The 23599-nt window shown below is 41.1% G+C and overlaps 1 protein-coding gene across 8 annotated transcripts in view; it reads right to left on the bottom strand.

The window, feature by feature from the left end:
- Positions 1 to 23599, bottom strand: part of HDAC4 (histone deacetylase 4) — a 426792-nt gene that overhangs the window by 53341 nt on the left and 349852 nt on the right. For all 8 annotated transcript variants that reach the window (XM_019492149.2, XM_019492145.2, XM_014594242.3 and 5 more), the window contains 2 exons: positions 17972 to 18092; positions 10557 to 10603 (listed from right to left, as the gene is read on the bottom strand). In XM_019492149.2, the coding sequence (XP_019347694.1) occupies positions 10557 to 10603; positions 17972 to 18092 (168 nt within the window). The remainder of the gene's footprint in view (positions 1 to 10556; positions 10604 to 17971; positions 18093 to 23599) is intronic.

The raw sequence follows: 23599 nt of genomic DNA, 5'->3' as shown, positions 1-23599 counted from the left end.
GGCTGGATGATGTTATTGTGTTAAGGAAACCTGGCCCTTCCTGCTTCTGAGGTGACTGCTATTGGTTTAGAAGCAATTGTCTCTTCATCAAACCTGTTTTCTGGAGAACAATATTGGCAAAAGTGTGATGTGATCCTTCTTATTCCCATTAAGTTGCTGCCATGCTTGTTACATGAACTTTTAGAAACTCTAAAGAAGTGGGGAAACTCAATGCCATTTGCTCCCCCAAGACAGCTGAACCTTTGCAAATTATATTATTTTTTCCTGGGGAAAAGGGCTATGGGCTTTTTCCTGAGAAGTGAGATTTTGCACAGGTGAAAACACAAGAGTTTTTACTCCCTTATGGAATTTGTTTAAATACTGTAAGGCAGTGTGGATTCACCAGAGGCACAGAAATGCTGCAGACAGCAGGGCTCACTTGGGCAACTGATACTTGTTAAGTATTCCTTCATTATTTTATTGGGTACCTAACAGCATTTTTTTAATGTTTCTGTTTTTCTAGCATTTTCCTTCCCAAATGTAAATGTCTCTGGAGAGGCATTTAAAGAAAAGAGTAAGTAGACAAGTTCTGCAAAAGTGATGGGACAACATGAGCTAAGTCTTCTATTGGCACTGAGATTACTTCAAAAAGCTGCATATGCCATTCAGGCTGCTGGTGAATAGTCCTTGCCCCACTGTCTGCTTGTGGTTCAGCAGACTAAGGCTGCTGAACCACAAGCAGCATCTACAACAAGCTGCTTTGTTGAAGAACCAAATGGTTCTTTAATAAGCTACCTGAGACCCTTCATAGAAAATGATACAGATTCATAGGAAAGCAGAGCTGGAAGGGACCTCACTAGGTCATCTAATCCTGCCCCCTGCTCAAGACAGGATCAGCCCTGACTACATCATTCCAGCCAAGTGTCTAGCTAATCTGGTCTTGAAAACTTCCAAGGATGGAGATTCCACAGTTTCCCCAGGAAGCCTGTTCCAATGCTTGACCACTACCATAGTTAGAAAGTTCCTCCTCACCTCCAACCTAAGTTTCCTCTGCTGCAGCTTCAGCCCATTGCTCATAGTCCTATCCTCTACGGACACAGAATAGCCTGTCTCCATCCTCTCTAGAATCACCTTTAAGGTATTTGAAGACTGTTTTCAAATCCTCCCTCAGTTTTCCCCAAACTAAATAACCTTCATTCTTTCAGCTTTCTCAGGCCTCTAACCATTTTTGCCACTCTGTGCTGAACTCCTTCCAATCTGTCCACATCTTCCTTGGTGTAAGACCCAAAGCAGGATAAAATACTTCAGGTAAGCCTTCATCAGTTGTGAATCGAGTTGAAGAATTATTTCCCTTAATCTGCAAGTGATACTCCTATTGATACAACCCAGTATGTTGTTGTCTTTTTTGGGGACAAGAACACGCTGTTGACTGATATTCTACATACGATCTACTGTAACTCCCAGGTCCTTTTCTGCAGTACTGCAGCCTAGCCAGTCATTCACCAGTCAGTATTTATGCATGCAATTATCCCATCCCAAGTGCAGGACTTTGCATTTGTGATTGCTGAATCTCATCAAATTGATTGCCGACCATTTCTCCAGTCTCCCTCTCTTCTGTTGCTATTCTATAGATGAACTGCTAAATCACCAGAAGCAAAAGAGTTGTCCAAACAAGACTTCAAATAGGAAGTTAGGAACATTTTGTACTTGTCCTTGCTGACTCTCCTGATTGACTGTAGATTATTTTTCTAGTCTATCCAGGTCACTTTGGATCCTAGCTCCGCCCTCCAGAGCATCTGCCACTCCACCCAATTTTGTGTCATTTGCAGATCTGCTAAGCGTGCACTCAATCCCATCATTCAAATCATTAATGAGATTGTTGAACAATACCGTACCCGGGGCAGACCCAGGGGAATGCCACTTGATACCTCCTCCCAACTACACATCGAGCCATTGGTCTTCACTGGGGATGGAGTGGTGTGAGGTATTTCTGCAATCATGAACCAGACAACATATGCAACGCATGCAGTTACCTTCTCTAGTGTTTCCTTGAACTGCAGTATTGCTACAATTCACCGGGGCTCATATGTCTGTGGCTCATTGGTTAACACTAGCTGCTTGTGTGGCTCCTGAGCTAGTCAAGACTACATTTATGTTACAATTAACATGCAGCATTACATGGCCAGTGTACTACATAAGCACCCAATTTACAGTGCCAGAAAATGACAAACTAGCTAAAAAAACATTTTGCACATAATGTAGAATGTTTTTATGGCTGTTCTGTATGGTGCCTTGAATTGAACATGTAACTGGTCCAGGACTGGGGTATGCACATGCACACACACACACACTTCTTGCCTTGAAGAATTTACATAATCTACCTGAGGTGTAAAAATCCAATTAAGACAAAAACTTTGAAAAAACAGTGCAGTATAAAGAAAATCGGTTAAGCCTTAAATCTAAATAGTTTTATGTGAAAGTAAATTTAAAGGTCTTAGAAAGTGCTATTAAATCATGTAACAGCAGGTCATTTGACCTTCTGAAGCATTAAGATACAACATATGCTGAAACCATTTCTGAAAATTGTTGAAGTACTTTTAAATTTTCTTTCCCCAACTCCATTTTTAATCCTGTTGTACTATAAAGTGATCTGATAATTTCTTAGTACTTAATTTCTGGGCATACAGTACACAGCAGCAAAGGTAATGTTTCTGACTAAAAATGTTGCATACTACACTCACAGATGTTGCTACAGCAACAAAGATCAGCAGGAAAACATTACTGCTGCTTAAATCAGAGCTCACATCTGTTGGTATATCTGCTCCTGTGTTTTTTTCCAGCTCGGACTGGACCTGCTTGCAGATGGGAAAAGTTTTGTTTTTGTCAATTGAGATGATGCAAAAGCTCTCTCTTAAAACACAATTCAATAATGGGAAAGAAGTTGAAAGTCATTTCAATATATATATTGAATATATGTTCAATATATTGAGGGACAAATTTACCCTAGAGTCTATTTCTCTTTGGCTTTGTAATAGAGTGTTCTTGCACTTCTGGAAGCAAACCAATGTTTTTATGCGGACAAACCATAATTTTCATTGATTTTTTTCCACTGTGTCATCTTATTCTTGCCTTTTTGCCACTTCCCTTAATAAGATATTGATTGAAATATGAGCATGTCCAAGTACTGAAAAAAGAAAAGAAAATATATCACCAATGGGCAACCTGCTTTACACAAGAGCAATTGTGTGCGCCTCCACACAAAGGGCTGGTGATCCTCAGCTTGAGGCTGGAGCACAAGTATGTATATGTTAACCACAACTCCAAACAGAAAGGGAAAGACTTTTCTTGAAGAGAAAAGCAATGATCTGACACTAAGTAACAACCATGTAGTTATAAAGGACATTAGACTAAAATCTTTGTGGACATTTGTACCTCTTTGAATGCTACAAAAATATTCTTACTCCATTACAATAAAGAAAACATTCCAAGATGGCCAGACTTCTCTCAGCAACACGGTCACTCATTATGCTAAATATACCTTGTGCTAATGCCCAACATGTTGGATCAAAAACTGATAACAGTTAGGCAGATCAGTAAACTGAGGTCCAAAGTTTCAGGAGCTGGCACCCAGGCTTCCCTGATCTGTGCAAAATATGGACTGGGGAATTGGGGAAAAAGGATGGAGCAGGGGGCAAGAAGCAGCAAACTCTGCTTCTGTTTCTACGCACAGTATATTGAAAATGAGACTGCACAAAGGAACATGACTGCAATGTACTGGACAACTTAAGTATAAATGACACCGAGAAAATTTGCCCAGTCCCAGAAAGTAGCAAAGTAGCTATTCATTTATTATAATTTAAGAATGGCATGAAAAACCACCATTAATAAAGAGCCACGCTATGGTATGTGTCCCCTCCTATACTGACAGGTCATCTTTTTCATGGATAGCAGCAAATCCTGAATAAATCCTATATACGTTAGCATGTTTCTATCCTGTGACATCCAGTAAGTCTTCCTGGAAGAGTAGCCAAGAAGTGTGGCATCCCACAAAACTATCTGAGGTTAGCAGGAATGTCCAGGTGGCAGAACAGGAACAAGTCAGCCACAAGACGCTTGCAAAGACAGTAGTAAAAACTGTTACCTCTTACTGTAAATAGTTCTGAGATCCTGTAATTACTAAGAGTTGTTGTATACCACAAGCCTCATCAAGATACCACATATCAGGCTATTTGACTGTTATATTTGTCACAAGAGAAAAATAAAACTTCTCATCCTCAGTTATCTCAATCTGACTTAGTGGTTGCCTGTAAGTATATAAGGGGTGTATATCAGGATCTGGGGAAACGCCTTTTCACCAGAGCGCTCCAAGGGATGACAAGGTCAAACGGTCACAAACTCCTCCAAGACTGTTTTAGGCCGGACATTAGGAAAAATGATTTTATTGTCCAAGGTCCCAAGGCGTGGAATAGACTCCCTCCAGAAGTGGTGCAAGCACCCACTCTGGACTCTTTTAAGAAACATTTGGACACCTATCTTGCTGGAATCCTTTGACCCTAGCTGACTTCCTGCCCCTAGGGCGGGGGGCTGGACTCAATGATCTTCCAAGGTCCCTTCCAGCCCTAATGTCTATGAAATCAATGAATTTCTCTTTCAATTTATCCCTTCCAAAAAAAATATAAAAAGCACTGACTAGAGGTCAATACCTCCAGGTTCTGACCAAGACAAAAGATTTTGGAACTTTCATTTTTAGTGAAAAAAGCAAGGTACTGACCTTTTCCTCCTCCTGAGCAAAGGGGCTATTGGCTCATGCATCTATATTGAACACAACTGTAGTGATCAAGACAATGAGAGGCAGACAAATAAGAGGCCTCTCCATTTAGGTTTGCATGGATCTAAACTATCTGGAAACTAGTTATTAGCTCCATACACAGGACAGAACACCCACTAAATCTAATCTCTATGCTGACATAAACAGGGAGACATTTTTCTGCAATGGATACTTCCCCTCTATCGGGCGCTGGTCAGACTGCAGTTGGAGTACTGCGTGCAATTCTGGGCGCCGCAATTCAAAAGGGATGCGGATAACCTGGAGAGGGTCCAGAAAAAGGCCACTCATATGGTTAAGGGCCTGCAGACCAAGCCCTACGAGGAGAGACTAGAGAAACTGGACCTTTTCAGCCTCCGCAAGAGAAGATTGAGAGGCGACCTTGTGACTGCCTATAAGTTCATCACGGGGGCACAGAAGGGAATTGGTGAGGATTTATTCACCAAGGCGCCCCCGGGGGTTACAAGAAATAATGGCCACAAGCTAGCAGACAGCAGATTTAGACTAGACATTAGGAAGAACTTCTTCACAGTTCGAGTGGCCAAGGTCTGGAACGGGCTCCCAAGGGAGGTGGTGCTCTCCCCTACCCTGGGGGTCTTCAAGAGGAGGTTAGATAACCATCTAGCTGGGGTCATCTAGACCCAGCACTCTTTCCTGCCTATGTAGGGGGTCAGACTCGATGATCTATTGAGGTCCCTTCCGACCCTAACATTTATGAATCATCTATGAATCTATGATTGTTTCTTGGTGGACTCAAGTTCTAGCCCCTTGAAAGGTCCATTAAAGCAACTGACCTTGAAGGTGGTTACGGCACAGTTAACTGTGAAGAGGTATATAACAGGAGTAACCAAACTTAGGATCAATCCAAGTACGAGTCTCTCTAACTGTACATCCAGGAGCAACCCGAGTTCTACCAGGACCCCGAATTGTGAATTAACGTTAGGTTCACTTCCTTAATTGAAGCAGCTGATATTATCTCTGGTTATTTCCTCACCCACTTTTTTGATGACAGACACTATCTCCATCTTGTATCGGCCCAGTTTCACATGGTTAGTTATTCAACCTCTGACCTCAGTCAGTCGCATAGCAGTCCCAGACATGTAGATGAAATAGAAAGAGCACAATGTCATCTGTAGATAGAAGGCTGTATAGCTGATTCCCCCTTCACTTTTCTTCCCATGTTCAACAGGAAGGAGATAGGATTAGAATCTCTTTTCCAGGGCAATCAAGAGTGGCCTCATAACTGGAAGCAGCAATATGCGCACCTGATCTTTATCCATTATCAGGAAGATGCACAAACATAATCAGTCCACTTCCCATGTCAACATCTGAAATCAGACTGAGTGTGGGACAGAAAAACTGAGGACTTCCAATACTACCACAACTCCCCCCACCCACTCCAAACTCCATAACTCTCTCTCTCTCTCATAAACGGGTGAGATGACACTTCTCAGGTAACCAGATGATTTCAGGAATATGGGACTTATCAGGCTGACGATTATCACCTGGAGAAAAATCAATTCACACTGTCCAGCAACAGAGACCCCACTGGTTTTCACCAACTGGAAAGCAAATGTATCCGGCATTCTGCTTTATTGTTGTGAGAATATTTTTTAGTTAAAGGTAGATAACGTAGCCTGAATCCAAGACACTTTATTAGAACAAAGAAACAAACAAAAAGCCAAAAAAACATGACAATTCTGGATGAAGGAGAAAATTGCCCTTTCTTCCATGGCTATGGAAAGCCTTATTACATTAGCACCCATGATGTTTTAGAAAGTTATGAGAAAGTGAAAAATGGAGCTGGAACTCATGTTTAACTCTAATAAGCATTATCTGTGCCTTCTGTAATCTAAATCACTTGCAATTCATGTCTAGATGTAGTTGATATTTCATCCACCACTGAGGTAGAAAACAGCAAATTTCTAACAGCTTACAATAGTTAAACTACTTCCACTCCTAAAACCACTGAGAATGATACTGCACCTAACTGAAACCGTGTGGCTAATTTATTTAGGTAGAATGCAATTACCCAGGTTTAACTAGAGATCATGCTTTAATAATGAGCTTGCAGTTTAACAGGAAACTATATTCAATCTCCTGGTAATTCTTCTCTAATGAAATTTTTCAAGATATTGTCACCCTTTGCTGCAGAAAACATTTCTTCCTCACTAAAGTTCTCAACAGTTAATGCTTTCACACTGATTTCTGATTTTAAAAAGAAGAAAAATAATTCATTAAATTGTTTTACCTGCCTTGAGATTATAACAACATTCATATTAAAATAAAGAAAATCCATTTTTTCATATCAAATACTACAAGAACCTTTCTGTAGCCTCAGTGCAATGCTACCATATAACTTCTTAAAGCAATACTCTTCAGCAAATGGTAAATTAAGAACTATGAATCATACAAAATCAATATGCCACAGGAAATGGTTTTTCCTTTTTTTTTTTTAATATAGCAAGCAGAAGCATACCAACATCATACCAGGATGCACTGCACTGAGAGGCAAATAATCTTTTCATAGATATGGATTTAAGCAAATCCTGTACTTGCATATACTTAACTAGATATACAATACAGGGTCTTCATAAAGTCCTCGTGCACTTTTAAACATTAATAACTTAGGTTGTGCACAAGGACTTTATGAAGACCCTGTATTTTGATGTACTGTAGCCAACCATTCCATTGCACGCCTTTTTTTCTGCAAACGCCCATGTATAACGATCTAAAAGTAAGTTTAAAATGTAAAGAAAGAACACACACACGTTAAGGAAATTAGGTTGAAAATAGACACTGGATTTCTCCTGGGACAAAGCATTTTATCCTGGGATCCTACAGATGTACAAACCTATTGTCCCACATTAAGTGCCCATGAAGTATCAGAATTAATTTTGCCCAGGGACAATAGCAGCTAATTTGAATTATTAATGTGCTGCATGTGCAGCTAGTTTGAGTTAGTCAAGCTGCATGTGTAAAGGACTGTCTCATGCCTGTTTTGATGCAAGTCACAAACTGGGATAATCAGCACCCTATCCCCTCCCCATAAACCCTACTTGTTTTAAGTCTTCGAGCCCTGTTAGACCTTAACATTTGTTTGGCTTACAGGGTAACTGGCTTAGTGCTGTTCGTCTTAGTGGAGCAGTCGCAGAATAAGGCAAAAAACCTGCTGATTACCCTTCACCTGCATGGCTGAGATTTGCCACTAGAGGCTTGGTGAGCAGAGGCAAGACTAGGCACAGGTCCTGCTTGCTGCTTCCGCCAGCAGGCTCATCATCATGTCAACTGCAGCAAGACCAGAGACCCAAGGAACCCGCCCTGGGCCCCGCTTTCAGTGCGGAGGTGCTCTGTCACTTTCAGCAAGATCAGAGAGTTTCAGGGCTGCAGCCATGGAGCTCGCCTGCTCTGATTTCCGAGGGGCTGGATCCTTTTTTCTCTGGAACTCAGGTGGCCCTGTGCCTCGCCGGCTGGGCTGCCAGCTTGCTAGGCACTGCCTGAGCTCAGAGGGGCCCAATTCATTATACCTTGGAGCACAGGCAGTACCCACTGTCTCGTGTCCTGCTGGCTGGGCTGGTGGACAGCCAAGCACTGCCTGAGCTCTAAGGGGCCCCATCCCTTTTTCTCTGGAGCTCAGGTGGCACCTGCTCCCCGCACCGCTGCTGGCGGGAGCAAAGCCAGTCCAGGTGGCGGTGGGAGGCACCGCAGCTGTCGGGTACTCCTGGGCTGTGGCGCTTGCTCTGCCCATGTTCCTAGGGGGTGAGGCACTGTGGCCGGCTCCGCTATGCTCCAGCGTGCCTGCTCGCCCTAACTCAGGAGGGACCATTACATTTTGGGATACTAGAGGATTTCAACTTGGGCAGAATAGCTGTGGTAAGTGGCTACACAGTAATGAAACAGGAATGCAATTAGGCAGATTGAAGATAACCCTGCCCTGGAGTGTCATAACTTTAATTCAAATAATGTGTGCTTTAAGCCACTTAAAAGGTATTAATGTGCAGCCAGTCCTGGAGTTAAGAGCTTCAGACGCTGCCTAAACCTACCATGTAACAAGGCCCTCAGTGTCAAGACTACTCACATAATAGGCTTAATATTCCTATTTAACTAGAAAAGCAGAGAGAGAGATTTTTTGTAAAGAACTATCATTTTAGGAAAAATCTTGGCTATCATGTTGTCATTAATTACTATTAAAGCAAAAATACGTATTTTGGGAGTTTCCTTTATATGATGATAACATTGGTATGTCTGAATTAGTGAACAGCTGGAGCAGATACCAGTTTTACTGAATATTTACATTTAAAAAGACTTGGAGGCAACTGACATCAGGAAGTTAACTGCATGGGTATGTATACTGCATAAATTATCTACAGAATGTTGCCAGGATCGGTAGTACCAACACTATGGGGTTTCTTTTTGTTTCAGGACTTAATGTAAGACTTCTGGGATTGTGTTCGGCCCAATCGCTGTCTCTCCTAGTTACCATTCATTTTTCATTTGCAATTGATAATTTTTACTTTGAATGGCATGCCTGTCTGCAGGGTAGAGTAAATCCAAACCTTTTAAAGTCTAGCCAAAAATTTGCCATGAATTAGGAGACTGAAGCATATTTACAATACAAAATGAAATATCTCTAGGAGTGCTTGGTGGTGGTGGTATGAATAAATGCCGATTATTCTTTTTTGACGGGATAATTTTCAAAGCAGTCATTTTGCAAAGACTCAGGAAGAAAACAATTTTGTTTCATTTCCATAACAGAATCCAGACCTCCAGATTCAACCTTGCGAGTTACAATTATGCACACGAACTACCACTGTGAAGTTTCAAACACAATGCCTTTTATTGTCTATTCTCATTCTCCGTCTTTTCTTTTCTCCCAGATTAGTTTCTGTTATGCCACCCTATACAGAATCTTTATAGCAAAAGGCTGCCTTGAAAGAACCTCAGGCTTTAGAATTTCAACTCACCATGTTAGTGTGATATTTTATTTTATTTATATATATAGCCTTATGGGAGCAGAAAGAATTCCTGTTACTCCTTTGGAATTTGACTGTTGAAAACAAATGTTTTTGCTCATACATGATGGATGGATAGATATTTTAGCCACCTCTCTCATAATTCAGGCAGCATTGTCTTAAAGCCCATACTGAAAGATGCCAAATGCTGAAGACTGCAATTCCCCCATGCAGCGTTCCTTACAAGACATTTCATTCTAGAACAGTCTTGTATCGCAGGAGCAAACACAGCAAACTACTATTTACAAGAGCTTGCTAAATATTGTCTCTTAAATCACCATTCTTTACTAAAATATTTTCACCTACACTATTATGCAGGCATCTGAGGAACAAAGAAAAAACACAGAAGAAACAGCCTACACAATCTGAGCAACATAAAAAGTACATCTTTCTTTCTTGCTATGCATCTGCAGCTCATTTTTTAATTTGATAGTTACTTTAAAATGTAGTAATCTAAGCTATTAACCTCCATTGTCTGGGAAATTAGGTTTCTCTTCCTAAAAGACAGAGACAAAGCATGCACAAGATTTCAGCACTCGAAATAGTTAAAACTTTCACACTGCTTTTGAAGCAACACATGTGAGAATGTCAGTGCAACCCCGCACTCCAGACAGACCCCGTTTATGGATAACATCTGGTTGCAATTATCCGCTCGGTGGAAAGCAAAGCAACAATTTTTGTTACCAATGGGACTGAGAGAACAAACAGGACATTATTTACACATTAAAGAAAATACTTACTCCAACACCACCACAAGGGAGCCTGACAAACATTGATGTTAGAGAACCTGTGGAAAAAAAAAGAGAGCAGTAAGTCATCAAAAAGGCAAAGTTCATAGGTTTTTTTGGTCCAATTTTATGGTAATGCTGGATCCTTTACTAACACAGTAATGTTCTTTGGTTTTATTATTGCATGCGTTTAAACTGTCAGAGAAAAACACACAACTAAATAATATTTCAACAGATGCATACATATAATATAAAGTTTTACTTGTTCAAAAGGCTTCATATAAACCATACATGCCTTCATAAATGTTTATGTGCTGTTCCTACATTTCAGCCAATCATACTGATTATATATAACAGCTCCACTGAAGTCTTGTTTATAGAAAAAGAAATAGTAGCAACGAAAGCAATAACTACTAACCATCTCTGCTGGGAGTAAAGCTGTGACTATGTCCTACTGCTTTCAACTGAAGGATTTTAAAAGCATAAAGACTCTATTTATCAGTCAAGTTCACATGTTTACTGGAGAATTTTGGAGTGCATTAGGCACTTTCATATAGCACGATTAAGAGACAAATGCCACAAAAAACAATCAGTTAGCAAACAACATGGGCTGCTTAAGACTAGAAGAGCAAAACCAACATCAGAGGTTCCAGAAAAATGGAAAAAACGTGTGGAGGACATTGTGAACTGAAGACAATGTTATTGTTATTCTCTCTGCACATACATCAGTAATATTATTTGTTCCTCAGAATACTAGTGTTACAAAATGTATTCTCAAGTGTTCCAAATAAAGAATAAAATACTTAACTGTATCGCATTTCATAACTATTATATTTACAACTTGTCTAGCTATGTCTATAGTGAGATAGCCATGTGACGAAAAGAAATGTGTGTGCATGCATCCACACACAGATATATACGTACATATGTACTCAATAAAAGCCTTGGAGCCATTTACCTGATATTAATTAGTGGTAGTTAAATTTAGGGAGCTCTCAGTCAACAGGAAGAAGGTTTGACCAAAATGTTCCTACAGTCAAGATCTTGTTATTCTAATATGCCTATACTGAGATAACAAAATTGAAGACACTTCCTTCAAATGCTAAAAAGCATGAAATGATGACGGAAAGCACACTAGTGACTGAAGATCACAATGAGATAAAATGAGCCTCATACATAAGCTACATAACATTTTCCTTCAACTGAAAGTGAGGCTAATACACTGTACAATTAATTTGATTTTGTAAGCCAAATGAATTGTGCAATTAGATCCTTAGAAAGAGCATGTGAATCATCCTCCATAAGACCTCCTGCTACATCTTCCATTTATAACATTTACCTATTAATATTAATCTTTCCAAAAAGACACAATTTAAAACAACTTCATTTGTCCAAGACTAAAGACTGTTTAAACACATGCCAAAACTGTGAGACAACAGACAAGAATATACAATTTATTACAAAGCTTTCACGTGTTGCAGAAACATGTAAAAGAGTAGATATGCCTGACTTTCCTTGAAAGTCATCAGCTTTATCATCTGTTAAAATGTATCTACTTAAAGCTCAACCTGGTCAAGTTTACCAGGTTAGATAACTTAAAATGTCAGTGGTGAATTTTAACAGAAGCAGTTAGAATCTTAACAGAGAATGTGTAAAGCATTTTTAGAAATCTGGGATATTCAAAGATGATCAAAGTATAAAGTAGTTTAAAATTAAAAATGTAGTTAGCCTGGTAATTCTGCCTATAACCTCCTTACAAAGCTGAGAAATCTGAGTCACTGGCTTCCTAGCCTCTTGTAAATAACTGTCAGTTTAACGACACCACCGCCATCATGAACATAAATGTAAAAAGTAATTCCATAAACAACTGTTGTTTCCATTTTCTCATACCTTTCTGAGCTGATCCTTGGGGCCTGAAATTTATCCTGCTTATTTCTAGATCTTATGCCCAGTTTGGATACAAAGGTTAAACAAAATAATCTGATCAATTTTTATTTTTGTGGATGATAATACACAGAGCTGTATTTGAAAAAAATATTATTTGCATTTAAGCTACTCAAACATCAGTTTGCATTTAAGCTTTCAACTTGGCATAGATTTAATCCTTTGACACATTTAAAGAAACTGGTTTATACATTTGAAAAAATCACAAGTCTTTGGAGATGATAGAATGGGCTTAATTTCAGACATTTAGCTGCTTTCAGACATATTCATGTCTTAACTTTTCCCATTTGAAAATCATTTTTTTCTCATACACATGAAAATACATTGTCCTTCCTAAGGCCCATATGAAGCATTACCATCCTCCATGGCCCAGTTTCCAGAGGGTGACCATATATTTGATTTTTGTGGAAACATCCTAACCACAAAACCATGATCCAGCTAAATTTCCTAATCCGTTTTACCAGGCTGGCCTCCCTTTCTGGATCTGGCTGTCAGGTTATGAATTGAATACTGCTGCCTTTGCAGAATGACTTACAGCCATGTGTGCTGCGATACTATGCCCTTTTCCTTTGTTCCTCTGGTTATTGTTATACAGCAGAGTAAATGCTGGTTGCTGTGCAATACAGAATCACGACAACAGCATGAGATGAGGAGGGGGAAAGGGCAGTTAGCGATGGGAGGTAGGGGTGCACCGATAAAGATTTCCTTGGCTGATACCAATAGCCAATGATTAACCAGCCGCATTGGCCAACACCGATCCAATAACTGATTTATACGAATGTAGACGGACAGCTTGGAAAGCAGTGTCCTGCCTGTAAGTCTGGGAGGGGCATGGGGGGCAGATCAAGGCCCCCATGGTGACAGACAGTAGGGCAGGGGCGGGGCAGGCGCTGTCTAGCCAGGGCGGAGAATGCAACCCCAGGGCTGGGAGCCAGACAGAGCCATGGGCAGCTCGTCCAGGGGGTGCAAAGGGGGTAGAGGGGGGCTCCCCACCACTGTATGCACCCCCAGAGGCGGCATGGGGGCCATGTGCCCCAACTGGATTTGTGCGTGGGGCGAGGGTGGGCTGCTCACTGCAGGCTTAGGGCCAGGGGCTGCGCCAGCCTCTTCCTGGCAGAGGGGCTGGTCTGGGGCTGGGCTCCGAGCAGGCAGAGGCAGGACAGATGGCAGAGGTGCTGGGAGGGGTGGCTACAGGCACCCCTCCCAGAGCTGCCACTGCCCACCCCGACCCTGCCCACTCGGAGCCCAGCCCCGGCCCAGCCCCCTTGCTGGGAAGAGGCTGGCACAGCCCCTAGCCCTGAGTCTACAGCAGGCACCCTGCCCTCACCCTGCACACAAATCCAGGGGGGCACATGCCCCCTATGCATCCCCAGCGGGTGCACACAGCGGTGAGGCGCGACCCCCCTCAACCTGGACACATCACCTGTGGCTCCATCTCACTCCCAGCCCCGGGGTTGCATTCTCTGTCCGGGCTGGGCAGTGCCTGCCCCTGCCTCATTCCCTCCCTCACTGCGGGGGCCTTGATCTGCACCCCCCACCACCCCTTCTCCATTTATCAGTGACATCTATCAGTGATATTATCAGCTACACTCGCCAAAAAAAGCCAATTGCTGATGAAGTTAATTTTTCTTTTATTGGTGCTGATCTGACATGTGACCGATATATCGGTTCACCTCTAATGGGAGGTGGTGATAGAACCAGGATTAAGGACAGTAACATCATGGGAGCGAGCCTCATTATCAGCAGCCAGAGTTAAATGTGCCATGTGCTAGGAAGGAGTGCTCTTGAAAGTGCAGCTGAGATTCAGACCTACTGGTAAAACCTTCCCTAGTGGAGATCCCAGGGGTTTTCTCTTACTTTCTGCAGGAGCACTGAAAATGGCTCTCCAGCTGAGCATGGGTAGGGGAGTAGAAGGATGCAGCACTAGTCCGACTCCAACACATTGCTCAGAAATATCTTCTTGTAATTAATTTATTTTTCTGCCAGAAATATCACTCCCTGTTCTCTCTTCCTTCCTATCTGTTTTCTCAGCCAGAGACTACAGATTTATGTGAAACACAACGTAATGTCTAATGACACTTAGAAAAGTTTTATTATTCTTGCCATAAGGCTCTAGATCACTGAGCCATCTCTTTGTTAACACTGCTTCACTCACTAATTCAGCGTTCTTTGTTATATGGGAGTTGGATTATGCTAAACTTTGAGATTTCTGTAACAGGGAGCAAAGATGAAAATTAGCCCTTTCTTGCCTTGCCAAAGGAAAACAATATCTTGTTAGTGAATCTGGCAACATATTTTGGTTATTTACTTTGTAATATGAAACACAGTATTTCAAGGTGTGTAATATGAATCACACTATTTACAAAGTATAACACAGTGGTTCTCAAACTTTTTTGTACACATTGATGGCCAGTCCTGACCTGCTGCCCCTAGCCCCCAAGGCCCAGCCCCCCAGTGTGTGCGGCAGAGAGGCCCCAAGCAGCCCTTTGCAGGCAGGAACTCTGCCAGCCTGTAAGAGAAAAGCTGTGATTTCCCATGTTTTTCTTGTTTAAAAGAGAATCCATTTTTTAAAGTTTATTTGTGACCCTTTCATATCTTCTTGCAACCCACTTTTGGGTTGTGACTCATGGGTTGAGAAATGCTGGTATAACATACATTGCTGGGGGAAAGCATCCTCATTCATCCCTTGCATAATCATGTTTTCAGTCTCTCTCTCCCACTAATTTGTCCTGTTATTCTACTCTTCTTTGCCCCATCATTTTTTTCTATTTTCTTCTTACTAAACTTTAACACTGTTACCTTTCCCCTTCCTCTAATTTTCCTAAGTCATCTCTACTTGCAAATATTCCCAAGGGTTTCCTCCCATTTCATCTACTTTCCACCTGTTTCTACCTAGACTAGTCTTACTGTTGTCCACCCCAAGTCCCCTCAGGCATATAAACCTGTGGAATTTTCATTCTTTTCCAGTAGCTACGTATCTTTTCAATTAAATGTTGTAAGCATGGATGACCAATTACTTTTAAACTGTGAATTCTGTGAAAGATGTCTTCCATGGTTTAAAACTGCTATTCTAATTAGTAGACTCCATAGTCTCCCTGGCATTTTTTCTTAGAGTGAATTAAAAAAAAAAAAAAAAAAAAAAAAAAAAAAAAAAAAAATCGGTAGGTTGGCAAACTGTCATTGAAAGCAGAAAACATGCAAGAGAGATTCAATGAAACGAAGGTGCAAACGTGAAAATACTAAAAGGATATACTGTCCACACATCACTTAATTTATCTGTGGAATTCATTGCTACAGGATGGCAGTGAGACTAAGAATGCAGCAAGATACAAAGAGGAAATATTATAATATTTAAAGAGGATTTGGCATTTATATGAATACCAAAAATATAAAAACTCACATAAAAAAGTGTTGGATCAGATATAAAACTTAATGCTTCTGAATTTAATCCAATTGCAAGCTATTAGGGAGTAAAGTGAGACCCTCACGGAGGACAGAATCTCCTCTCCTACCCTCCCCACCCCTCCTCGCCTAGTGGGGACTTTACTGTACTTCTCTGCAGCAGCTGGTACTTGCTACTGTCAGAGATTTCATGGATTATGTGTCTAACACAGACCAGTATTTAACAAAGGCTTGAAAACTGCTTGATTTATACCAGAAAAAACAGACCCCCAAAGCATATGGGGGAGGCAGTGGTCCTTAGCTTCAACTGCTACTTCGTTACTCCAGTGGTTTAACACTGAAAACAGGCTTCTGTGTCCCACTAAGCAGGTGTTGCGATGGTGCCCTTGGTTTCATTTAAAGGTAGGACAAGGTCAAAATCCTACTGGAGGAAATGGACAGCACAGATATAGATCCAAAGGTGGAGAAGATATCTGTATTCTTTGTTTGCACTGGCAAACCCAAAGCAAGAGTTTTATACACCAGGGTCCTGATGTTATAAAGTCTTTAAAATGTGCATGTTAATTGTGATGTCACTCACTCAGCTAGAAGAACCAGAAGTCTGGGTTTTAAAGAGGTGATAACTATCAGAAATGTGGCTATAAATGCAGTGCTAATTACATTTCTAAACAACCTTTTTATTGTTTTTCTCTATGGGGATCTTAGATGCATGCTGAATTCTTAGCAAAGCCTTTCTAGCTTTTTTGCCATGACTACTACACCACTGCAGACCATCAGGGTAATCCCCTTTCATATCATTCAGACTTAAGTCAATCAACGCAATCTCAATTTCTTGACTGCAGAGCTTTCTCTCGCTCCAAAACTGCTACTCAAACTTGTCACCTACAGCTGTTAACAAGCACCTGAAGATTATTAAAGGAAGTAAAGGGAAGGTGTCTGTATAAGCAGCCAAAAACAGTCATGTTAATGTGCATTGGTTTCTTCTGGCACAGTGTGCTTTCTGAACCACCACAGACCTTTCTGTGCCAGGACTAACACTGATAGTTCTTTACTCAAGGAGGCTTCAGTCTTCAACTAAGGGAGAAAAATTACTTCAAGAGTCCCACTTTGAAATCACAATGGTTGCCTGGCCACTAGCACTTTAAAAACAGCATGGGAAAACCACTCAACAGCTACTCTGCTGTGCTATTCACTGGCAGTCTCCTTTTCTCAGATCTTACAGGACATACGTTGGTGAAAATGAGCATTTTCACAGGGTGAGGTAGTTTTCATATGACAGGTATCCAACACAATACAAATAAACTCACCCACCTGATGGATCCATGCTGGATTACTGTCAGAAAGAGATGAGCTATGATATCGGTGGCCACCTTTTTGGCAGGCATCTGCAAGTGCCAAACCAATCCATTATCCTCACCTGATCTCCTGCTCCCCACCCTGTGCTCTCACCAGGCTGCTGCTCTGCTTTCTGCCTTGTTTCCTGCCTGATCTGATGCTTCAGATTCTGCTTCCTGCCCTATCTGCCACTGTGATGCCCATCTCCTCCCCAATCTGCCATGATCCACACACAGAGGATACTGTCCATACCACAGACTGACCACCCTTAAGCTAGGGACTTAGCAACTGAAAGCAGGATGCAGAGCTTTGTTTTAAACTTCCAGTTGAAATCTGGCTGAAACGGAGTGCCAAATATTTTTATTCAGTAATAATCTCTGTTAAGTTACTGATTGGAATTCCATTCTTAGGAAATCTCCCAAATCCTACATGGCAGCTGGAGCTTTTCTGATGAGCAGTGAATCTAAGAATAAAAATGGAAATGGAAGCTGAATTGTCTTCTCCTTTCTACAGGCAGTCCTTTTAAATCTTTAGAGCTTTTAACTAAAGGCAGGAAATAATAAGAAGGAAAAGATAACAAATATTTTACTACCTGTCCCATTAAAGTAAAGTAAAGCTGACATCATTTGTGACATTCAGAATGACACATTCCTGTGACCGTCAGTGCCAGTGTTGTGACTACCTATATATCTTTATGAACATAAGATCTAAGTGGTAAGGAGAAGTGGCCCTTCCCCCGGCTGTACCTAGAAGTTTCTTGCTGTCCAGTTTCTGCCTGTTCAGAGGGTTTGTTCCGTACAGCAGTGTATGGGCCTCTGAGTGAACTGTTTGTAGCTCTTCTAGAGTTGCTTTTCTTCCACGAATGCACTGCAGGGGGAAAGGAAAGGAAAGAAGTGATGAAATTACACTTACTACTATTAACTAGCTCAGTCTTATTTTCCCTTCGGTAAAAAGGAAATGCTGTTGAAGTCATATGGCAATAAAGATTTACTTTATTTAAATTATAAGACACACATTTTTTTATGACCATATCATTAAAAATGTTTTCAAAATGCCTAATTTTGTTTACTCACAGTAAAATACAGTTTTAGTTATGAGAACAATTTTGGCTTAATGCCACTACTCAAAATATTAAACTTGCATGCAAAGCAGTCTTTTGGATGTTATATATGTTATATATATTCCAAAATATTTGATGAGCTACAGAGGGACTAATATCTTATTGATATACCAGGATGTAGCTCTATAATCCATCAGCATAAACAAGAGTCAAACATATAAATTCCACTTTGAAGAAAAAACACCCCCCTAAATCTGAACAAAGAAACATCCCACAACTAGTGACAGCTGAACCACAAAAACTCACAAAGTTGACTTCAGAAGAACAGCTAAAGGTTAATCTAAATCTTTGGGCTCTAAAAACTGGTTTGGAGGTCATGCCAGATCAGCCTTCTATTACAGTGTGATTTAAGCAGAGTTGATAAAATCAGAACTTTTTTCCTTCGTTCTTCCACTGTCAGCTGAAACCAGCTTGAAACCCTGGCTTCACTGAGGTCAACGGCAAAACTCCTATTGATTTCAACAGGGCCAAGATTTCACTCAAGAGGTTTACAAATCCGACCGTTTTTTCCAAACCTCAGAAAAGTTCATAAGCTGTGTAAAAATGAACATTACATTTTAATTTTCACTTAATTTCTGCTGCACAGCAGAATGCCTGTGCAACAATGAAGAACGATTTTGAGGTATGAACAGAATTCACTCATGGCAGCTTAACCTAAGAAAGGGCTATTGCTTATTAATGCTGCCCTATTACTTCAAATTTTAGCAGTACAGATTCTAAAGAGAACATGTCCAAATATACAATTTAAAAAAATATGAGAGAGAGAGAGAGAGAATCCATACCAATGACAAACGTTAAAGTTTAGGACAAATTGCACTAAAAAGGCATGGTAGCCGACAAAACTGCCACAAAAATCATAAAACTTGTATTACAGTGGCCATTGGAAACTGCAGAAAGTGGATGGATGTGGTTCACTACTTATACAAAAGACAGCAGTACTTTTGATAGCACAGTGACCACACTAACACAGTATGCTCCTCTCTGGCTCTGAGATCAACTTTTGGTGCGACTCTAGTTTATGGTGTTCCAGAGAGGAATGCACTCTCAGTAGAGTCATGATGATGCCTACTGCACTACATACAGACAACCTCTTCGTTCAGAGAGTGCCTTAGGGGTTTTGGTCTCAACCCTCTGCTGTAATCCGTTGTCGCATATTTACAATGTAGCTGCACCGGAGTCTCTAACTCAGTAAAAAGGGGTTTGGCAACCACTTATGGCTCAGCTCCCAGCTGTGGGCAGCAAATCTCCACCGCCTCCCCAAAGATGCTTCACTACACTTTTCCTTCCCTGTCTTGCACGTGATAAATCTGCTTTAGTTCCTTCTTTAACCTTTCCCTACTTTATATTTTTCAACTGCCTAGATGCCATTCTTGTTCTTGAAATGACTTGAACTGACTTCTGTGCAGACAAATGGGTCGCTGGCAGACATGAAAAAAAAAAACAAACAAAAAACCAGCACTTTACCAGAAGACGAAGTGCATTAGTTTGACCCCCAGCTCCCCAGCACCTGTATAGATCACGCAATTCAGCAGGGCTTTTTGGCACTTTTATCTAATAGCCGATTCAATCGGCTATTAGATAAAAGTGCCAGAAAGTCCTGCTGAAGTGCCCAATCTATACAGACGTTGAGCAAGCTAGGTCAAATTAATGTGATGCCTCTTCTGGGCATGTGCTGCACTTGGCATAGGGGCACGCTGAGCTAAAAGTAAAACATCATACTGGGTTTTTTTCATGTCTGTAAGCAGCCATGATGTTTACCCAAAGGAATAAATTGACTTTACTTTGTCTTAAAGATGAAGCAGATGTGACATACAGTAACTGGGGAGTAAATTACTCAATCCCAGGATAAAATTGCTCCTGGAAAAAAAACTGTAGCTACTGGGTAAAGTTATATCAGGAGCATGTTGAGTCTCCACAACTCAAATCCATTTCATTCCAGAGCAGGTGTTTGCTCAGAGCAAATGGGCTACTACCAGCTCACTCATGACCCAATGGCAAGGCATTTTAGTAGCATCTACTGGGTACAGTTAACCCTAGAGAGCTTGTCATGTGTCTGCGCAGCACATTGGTATGGTTTTATTCCAGAATAAAATCCAAGGCAAATTGCAGTAGGGTAAATATATCATGCATCTAAACCGTTCCTAAAATAATTTTGTGTAGATATAATCTGGCATAAAAAATCTCTAACCAAATAGAGAATGGTAACACCTTGAAACAACAGACCATATCCTTAATTGAGGTAAATGGATGGAAGTTTTGCTGGCCTCAAAGAAGCTAGTCCCATTAATATTACTTGAGAATCTGTCTCTACATACAAAACCCCCCCAAAGACTGTGCTTATCATAGAACCAGTTCTCACATACCCTAGTCTTTTTAAGAACTGTCTAGTAAAACATACATTACATTTAGGGGTTTACCTAAATCACAGGGAGACTTACCAATTTTTGCAGCCTGATAGTGGTATAAAGCTCTAATTCTGCAGTCATTTTGTGGCAGCCCTGCCCTCCAGCACTGATTGGGGAAGAGGCCCTGCCCCTCAGCACTGATTGGCAGACAGGCCCCAGAGGAGAGGGTGGCCATCATCTTGACTGCTGGCTGCCCTTCGTGCAGCCCTGTCCCTCGGTGCTGATTGGTGGACAGGCCCCAGTTGGGGGAGAAAGGATGAAGGGGCAGCAGCCACCTCGTCCACCAGCCAGTGCCTTCCTGTCCCAGCAGCGAGGACCACTGGCTCTCACTGGGGAGGCAGCATTTTATTTTTATTATGTTTTTTTTCTTTTTGGTTGATTTCACAAATTTCGCAGACAAACCCAGATTCTGTGGTTTCCATTAAAACCACAAAACCGCAAAATTAAGTAGGTCCCTAATTATATTCTTCACAGGAAATGCCTACTTCACTATATATTTTGGGAGAACAAGCACACATCTGAGAAAGATTCACAATACACATTTTACTGATTGAAAGCAAAACATTGTTCTGAATACAATATATTTGCACAGTTCAGGTCCCTTAATTGCCATTCAAAGGGCTTCCTCTCAGCTTTGCAACAGACTCCAATATACCTACTCCATGCAAAAAAAAAAAGAGTACAAAACTGAACCATGTTTCCAGAAAAATGACAACTTCAGCTCAGTCTTACAAACCCAGTCCATTCTTTAATCATTTGAATAGCATTTCACTGTCCACAGTAACCTGGTAGTTCATTATATTCTGTCATCTATGACACCTAACTTTCCCTATCCAACTTGCTCGCTGCATATTTTTACCTATGTCTTCTAACCTGCCTCCTGGCTGCAAAATTCAGGCTTTTCATTTCAGGGTTTGGTTTTTAACCCCCTGGCAAACTAATTGGCTCCTTATCCTCTTTTTTTCCCCTTCTGCACAAAACTTGACCTTTGTGCTAACAAAGCACCTTTATTATTCTTTTCACTTTATACACTTTCTTCCATGTTCTGTCTCCTTTTCATGCTAACTTCTCCTTTTAATTTTCAGCCATAAAAGCTCCTATGCTTTACTTTGCATTGTTTATGCCTTCCACCTCATTCCTCATGGTTGATTTTTATAGCTATAGTAAGAGATGGAAACCTGGTTTTTAGGTGTCTGAAGTCCCAGGTGGCAGTCAGCTGTATCCACACCCAATAGCCTAAGATACAGGGGGAAGATGCTATGGTCTGAGGATTTTTGGCTTTCTGGAGACTCTGCAAATCAGACAGCAAGGACAACAAAGCACAATAGCTCTTCTAAGGCCATGTAAGAGACATTCAGTTTCTCCTGGGAGAGTTGCTGCTTTCCCAGTAGAAACCACGAGTATACAGACATTCAGTATTTTTTCTCCCAGAGCAAAAATGGCCATTCCAGGAGAAAGATAACCCAGGAGTTTCTCCTGTACATTTGCCTTCTGAGAGGAGCTGCAGCACAGTATTCCCAGAGTGATTTGATACCAATTCTTCCTACCCCCCTGCCCCACAGATCCAGGGAAACAATGCATCAGTCAGGTTGTATTTGACTACTCCACCCAAGCCTAGAGCCCCTTCATAACCCCTTCATTGTGCTGCAGGGAGATAAAGCCTGAGAGGCAGTCTGGGTCAGCCAATCAGGGCTGCCCTGTGCACTAATGTCATCTATCACCAGGCAGATGGAGCTTGCAAAGCATGCTGAGATGTGCGCACTGAGGGCCCCTAAGCTGCATTGGGGTACAGCATTTGAATGTCTGTTCAGGGGTCTTCAAATAAGTTTTCCTATCACAAAGACAAACCCATGAAAATTCTCCCAGATCATTTGAACATGTGTATGCAGCCTAAGATGCACAGAGACTGAAACTCTGCTTTGATTTGTGACAGTTAAAAGCTACTTGCATGTCTAGAATAGACCAGATAATGCGATCCAATGTTTTTTCTTATGTCATTGTATTGCAGGTCAATTAACTCAACTGTTCAAGCTAACCTTCCCCACTACAGGGATGCTGTCAGTGTATTCTTGAAGAGATGTCCTGATCTCTGGAATTAATTTCCTAGCCCTCATCTAGGAAGGATCGGATTAACTTCAGGGCACCTTCTACAGTCTTCCAATTTCCCAATGCTTTTGATGGAGGGGCAGAGAACTCCACTAGGCAGCGATTAAGGATTTTTGTTTGAGGGAAGTCTTATTGAGACTACTTCGATTAGCACAATTATCACTTTTAAAATTTGCACATATGCTAAAGTAATTGCCACATTTTATACACTTAACTTAATTAAATGATAGCCAAGGCCACAGTTATCATTTTCGTTGCACAACTGTTTTCATTCTAAAGCATCACCTTCAAGCTCTTTTCTTTAAGCTGTCAGATTTTTACCTATCAAACTCCTAGTGGCAGCATCTCCTCCCCCTCAGCTGGATACATTTTATTTTTATTTTTGTGGACATCAGGAATAAATATAGATCAGCTGTTTTCAACAATGGAGAGAGAAAAAATGTGCTTTTGAAATTCTAAAAACATTTGTAATCTTTTTTGGATCCACTTTCTTGGCTCCCTAGTAGGTGGTAAAAACTTAATATTTGGAAGGTTGCAGACACCTTTCAGCAGGATGATGAAGATGAGTTTTATTTTGGACAACTTCCGAAGTTTCAAGGAATGCATGCCTTGAATGCATGATAAAAAAGCTAGCAGCCAGAGATCCACTGGCACTCTGCATGCATGCAGCATGGACAAGGAGTGGAAATGTCCACTGAACAGATGATCCCCTCATCAATCTATAAACATGCAAAAGAAAGCAG

This window comes from Alligator mississippiensis, chromosome 4 (assembly GCF_030867095.1).
Source record: "Alligator mississippiensis isolate rAllMis1 chromosome 4, rAllMis1, whole genome shotgun sequence".
NCBI classification, from domain to species: domain Eukaryota; kingdom Metazoa; phylum Chordata; order Crocodylia; family Alligatoridae; genus Alligator; species Alligator mississippiensis.
This window is presented reverse-complemented; position numbering and strand designations above follow the sequence as displayed.